The sequence below is a fragment of the Triticum aestivum genome, chromosome 2B, assembly GCF_018294505.1.
Source record: "Triticum aestivum cultivar Chinese Spring chromosome 2B, IWGSC CS RefSeq v2.1, whole genome shotgun sequence".
Lineage (NCBI taxonomy): Eukaryota > Viridiplantae > Streptophyta > Magnoliopsida > Poales > Poaceae > Triticum > Triticum aestivum.
The window spans coordinates 785,910,645-785,915,236 of NC_057798.1; the positions used below are offsets into that span (position 1 = coordinate 785,910,645).

The 4,592-nt window shown below is 47.3% G+C and overlaps 1 protein-coding gene across 1 annotated transcript; it reads right to left on the reverse strand.

Annotated features, from left to right (window-relative positions):
• Positions 1-1,924: 1,924 nt before the first annotated feature.
• LOC123042742 (probable ubiquitin-conjugating enzyme E2 23) lies at positions 1,925-4,241 on the reverse strand. The gene is made up of 3 exons (XM_044465129.1): positions 2,785-4,241; positions 2,562-2,687; positions 1,925-2,338 (listed from the first exon to the last, which is right to left on the reverse strand). The coding sequence occupies exons 1-3, from the start codon at positions 4,195-4,197 to the stop codon at positions 2,036-2,038; spliced, it is 1,842 nt and encodes a 613-aa protein (XP_044321064.1). The 5' UTR covers positions 4,198-4,241; the 3' UTR covers positions 1,925-2,035.
• Between the last annotated feature and the right edge of the window lie 351 nt (positions 4,242-4,592).

A 4,592-nucleotide genomic window follows, 5' to 3' on the forward strand; every position in this document is an offset into this window, starting at 1 on the left:
GGCCGGCTGTCTGGACACACGCAAGTCTACCTCCGGGTTCTGTGTCTTTCTCGGCCATAACTTGTTGTCCTGGTCCTCTAGGAGGCAAGCCACGGTTTCTCGATCAAGTGCCGAGGCCGAATACCGTGGTGTCGCAAATTGTGTTGCCGAGTCATGCTGGTTGTGCCAACTCTTGCATGAGCTTCGTCACCCACCATCTCATGCCACCATCGTCTATTGTGACAATGTGTCGTCCTCCTACATTGCCTCCAACCCCGTACATCACCAAAGGACCAAACACATTGAGATCGATCTTCATTTTGTCCGCGATCGTGTGGCTCTCGGTAACATTCGTGTTCTCCACGTCCCCTCCAGCTCACAATTTGCGGACCTGTTCACCAAGGGGCCGCCTTCACAGGTCTTCCACGAGTTCCGATCCAGCCTCAACATCCTTCCACATGGAGTTCCGGCTGATGGGGGGGGGGGGGTGTTAACGTGTATTGTACCTGTGTATGTATGTGTACTTGTACTCCTAGATTATAGGATCATGGAGCATGCCCAGGCCTGCGTGCCACTTCCATCGGGCTCCTTGTAACCACTCCAGCATGTGTATATATTGTACTCGGTGTGGGTGAATGAACATACAGAGAGAATTGATCATTCCACTTTGTATCGAGTGCGTCTGTAGAAAACGGCAACTGCCCCGTTTGTAGAGAGTAGGAGCGGTGGGGTCGGGATGGGATTTAACTTCATATACTAATTAATTATATTTACAAATTTGGGGTGTTAAATATAGTAAGAAAGGATGGTCTGTTGTATGAGGTAATTTTACTGTTGTCTACAGGTGACGTGGAGGATCGTTGCAGACAACAGGTGTCTAAACTGATGTACATGCCCTTAGTCCAAGCCGCACTCGTTTTCCTAACTAACCCAATTAAGCCCAATCCAAACATAAACCGCAGTTGAATCCACACCAAAACAGTTGATTGAACCCGCACCATTCCCAAAAACTAACCTCTCTTATATTGCTTCTTCTCATATGAACTTGATGTAAGATGAACTAGTTTTGCAAAACACATTTCATATACATCATTAATGCATGAAGCAACTGAATAAAGAGAGGAAATCAACACTAGATCAGACGAAAATTCAGTGTAAAGACGATGACGACAATATGTCATTTTATGAAACATTTGCATTACACTAAAGCAACTACTAGCTCTTATGCTATTTTCTTGTAGAAAATTTATCTGGGACGCCTCAGATAAAGATATCGGCCGATTTAGTGGTGTGCTTCAAAAAATTTGTCGTACGTGCGCTTCAAAATGTAGAGCATAGATGCTGTGGGAAATCAGAAGCATGTAGATCAAAATGAGCCTTTCAAAGGACAATTGATTGGTAATTGTTTTTCTGTACTATTTTGTCACTACACTACAGTTCTGGTTATTTTCGTTATAAAATATGATCTGGTTCCATTGTACTGTCGGCAGAGGGTTTTGGCCATCTGTGAAGTTTAATCTGTAGAGTACCCACTGGTTACCGCAGGATCAATGAGCCAACCTTTTTCCAAGCCGCAGTTGCCCAATATATGAAAAGGAAAGGGAAGGAAAATCCCCGGTTTCACATTCTTTGTCGAAAAAGAAACGAAAATGTCCATCTTGTGCGGTTTGTGTAGTATTTCGATTGTTTCTGGGCAATTAATCAATCAGCTGCTGTGTTGGGTAGCTATTTCATCTGTCAGGCAATGTTCAGTTCTAAGGGCATGCATGTTTCGTTCATAACTAACTTAACCTTCCAGTATGTATACACTCGTCATGCAAGACAATGATCCTCGTATATTTACAAATGCACATGGAAATTTTAAAGATCATGCTGTGAAACCAGGGAGGTGAATATATCCAAAACGTAAACAGATTGGATCAACCTTTATAACTTGAGGGGCTACTTTCAATCTCGACCACTTTATATCTGCCTAAAATCACAAAATGTGATCCTTCATCATTTTCTAATAAAACTGTAATTGCATAGTCTGTCAAGCTAATCATGATCCAGCGGTCTAGTTGTCAGCCTTCGCCCCCTCCTCAGCCAAATCATGGCCGTTCACATCCACAATGTTCCTTGTCATGGCAGCATCGATGGTCTCTGCTGTATCACCACTAGTGCTTTCATCGTATGTGGGTACAGGTAACTCCGAGCTTGTTGATGACGACAATGGCATGTATCCCTTACACCGAGCCACCACGCCGTCGGTCATTTGGAGCAAAGACTGGGTTGCAAGACCCAAAAGGCTTATCCTCTTCATTGCCGGGTGGTCACCTTCGACACCGCTATCATCTGTTGGATTCCCTAGATCATGGTCCTAAAATAAGATAAAACACATTGCCACATCAATTGAGATGAATCCATCCAGATAATAATTCTGTATAAAATATAAGAGGTCCTAATTCACTATAAAATATGTGTGCATCAGATTATTTTTCTTTGGTGCTGACCGGTCGGGACAATCCGAAGTAACTAGGCCCTGGTTTAAGTTGATTTTTGTTAGTTTGTAGAAGTGGACTGTTAGAAGAATAGATATATACCGTGTTAGCCGTAGCCAGTTCTTCAGGTGCATCAACAATGTTGTCGACCACTACCCAGTTGTCCATTTCATCCAACAGATCTGAATAATGCACCTCCTCGACGACAACAATCTCATGGGGCAATACCTGCAGCACACACCAAATCAGATCGAAAACGCTAATGAGTTGAGTAGAGTCCAACAAGAAGTGACTAGTAGAGTAGTAACAGAAAGTGTTCACGTACCATTGACATGCTACCATCGCCCCACTTGACTTGGACGTGCCCATCATTGAGTAGGTCAACAACATGCCCCACCCATGAAAGATCGGCTGCAACAACACTCTTTTTCTTGTTGCCCTGTAGCAACGGTGCGATTTCACCGCTGGTTGATCCTGACGGCAGGAGGCGAATGACAATATCACCATAGTCAACAGGTAGGTAAGAAGAGTCTTTTTTCAGGGCATACACAGTCACGGTATCCTCACACTCGACCTCCCTAGCCTCATTGAACCATGACACGCAAGCCGTCCGGTCTTCATAGTGCAGGCTCCTGATGACGCCCACGGGCCTTTTGAATTCAGTTCCATCAGCAAAAACGTAATTGTTCACACTAGCGTCAATAGGAAGAACACCAACGACGTGATCCCCTGGGAACAAGTCTTCATCCACTACCTGAAAGGGGATGACAGTTGTTGAACTTATGCCATGTTGTCGTGTGCCGTCCTGCCACAGCACGTCGACAGAGGTACGGGTGTTGGCGACGACCATAGGAATCTCCACCTTCGCCTGAGCAGTTGGTGTTTCACATTCATCATGGGCCGCATTGTCCTTGCGGAAAAAGCAGCGGTCAGCTACCCCCCAACGACAATTGGACGTGGCACAGAAGAAAGTAAGATCATCCGGGTTCTGGTAGGCGGAAGGGGCGGATGCCTTGACGAGCCCCTTGTCTGTGCCATGATGCATAGATGCAATCCAGTAGACAAGGACGCCGGACATCTCCACCTTGCTGACAGTGCCTATCTGATGGTCAGGATTCCAGGAGCCGTTAAGCCAGCGTGCCGCCTTGAAGACGGAGCACGGGTCTGGTGCGGTGACGTGCTCCCCGGGGTTGAAGAGAGTGTTCATTTGATGGCGATACATGGTGTTGCTGCCGGCGCCGGTGTCGTCCACTAGTTGTAGCTTCTTGGAGTCTGCGTTGCTGACCCTACAGACCGCCCCGTCATTGAATAGCACATGCACATCGATGGACACCTCGACGACCTGGCCGAGCCACGGCCCCGACACGACGAAGTCGCAGAGGTTGAAGCTCCTTACACGGCGGAGGGTAGACGGGGACACGCCCGTGATTACATGTGTCACCGCGTCGTGCTTGGCAAGGTCGAGCACGGTGGTGATGCCGGTGACGATGCCGAGCTGGCCGTCATCGTCGGACACCGAGCCGACCACCTCGCCGGGGCGCAGGTGGCTCCTGTCAACCACCCTGAGGTCACCGGCGTTCTTGTACACGACGGTGTTGTCGGCGAGGAGGAGCTTGAAGGTGTCGACGTCCGCAGAGTCGTGGTCGGCGTCGGCGATGACTAGGCCATGGTGGAGGAGCGTGCGGCCGAAGCTCACGAGGTCTCCCAAGTCAACGTCGTGGGATGCGGCGGCGGCCATCTTATAGCTGACTTTAAAGCGAGAGCACGCAGATATTGCTTGTTGGATTGATTGCGAGGTGCTGTTGCAAGCTAGCTAGGGGGTGCATATATGTAGGCTAATAGTAGGCACCGGCGGTTGTCTGATCGAGTAGGATACGAATTCCTATGCTACTCGGTCCTGTGCATAATCGGACTAGGATATGGTAAGTAACTTCGGGTGACGGATTCGTCCTTCTAGACGACTGCTATGAACTGCCGCTGTCCCTTCCTTTTCTGGTAATAATTAATGCGCATGGCCCTTAAGTTTGAGTATATATCATTATGGTACATATCTACTAACCAGCAATGTCTATCTACTTTAATATATGTTACAATTAGACACTTTAAAAGATATCCAACTTTCATAATTACTCA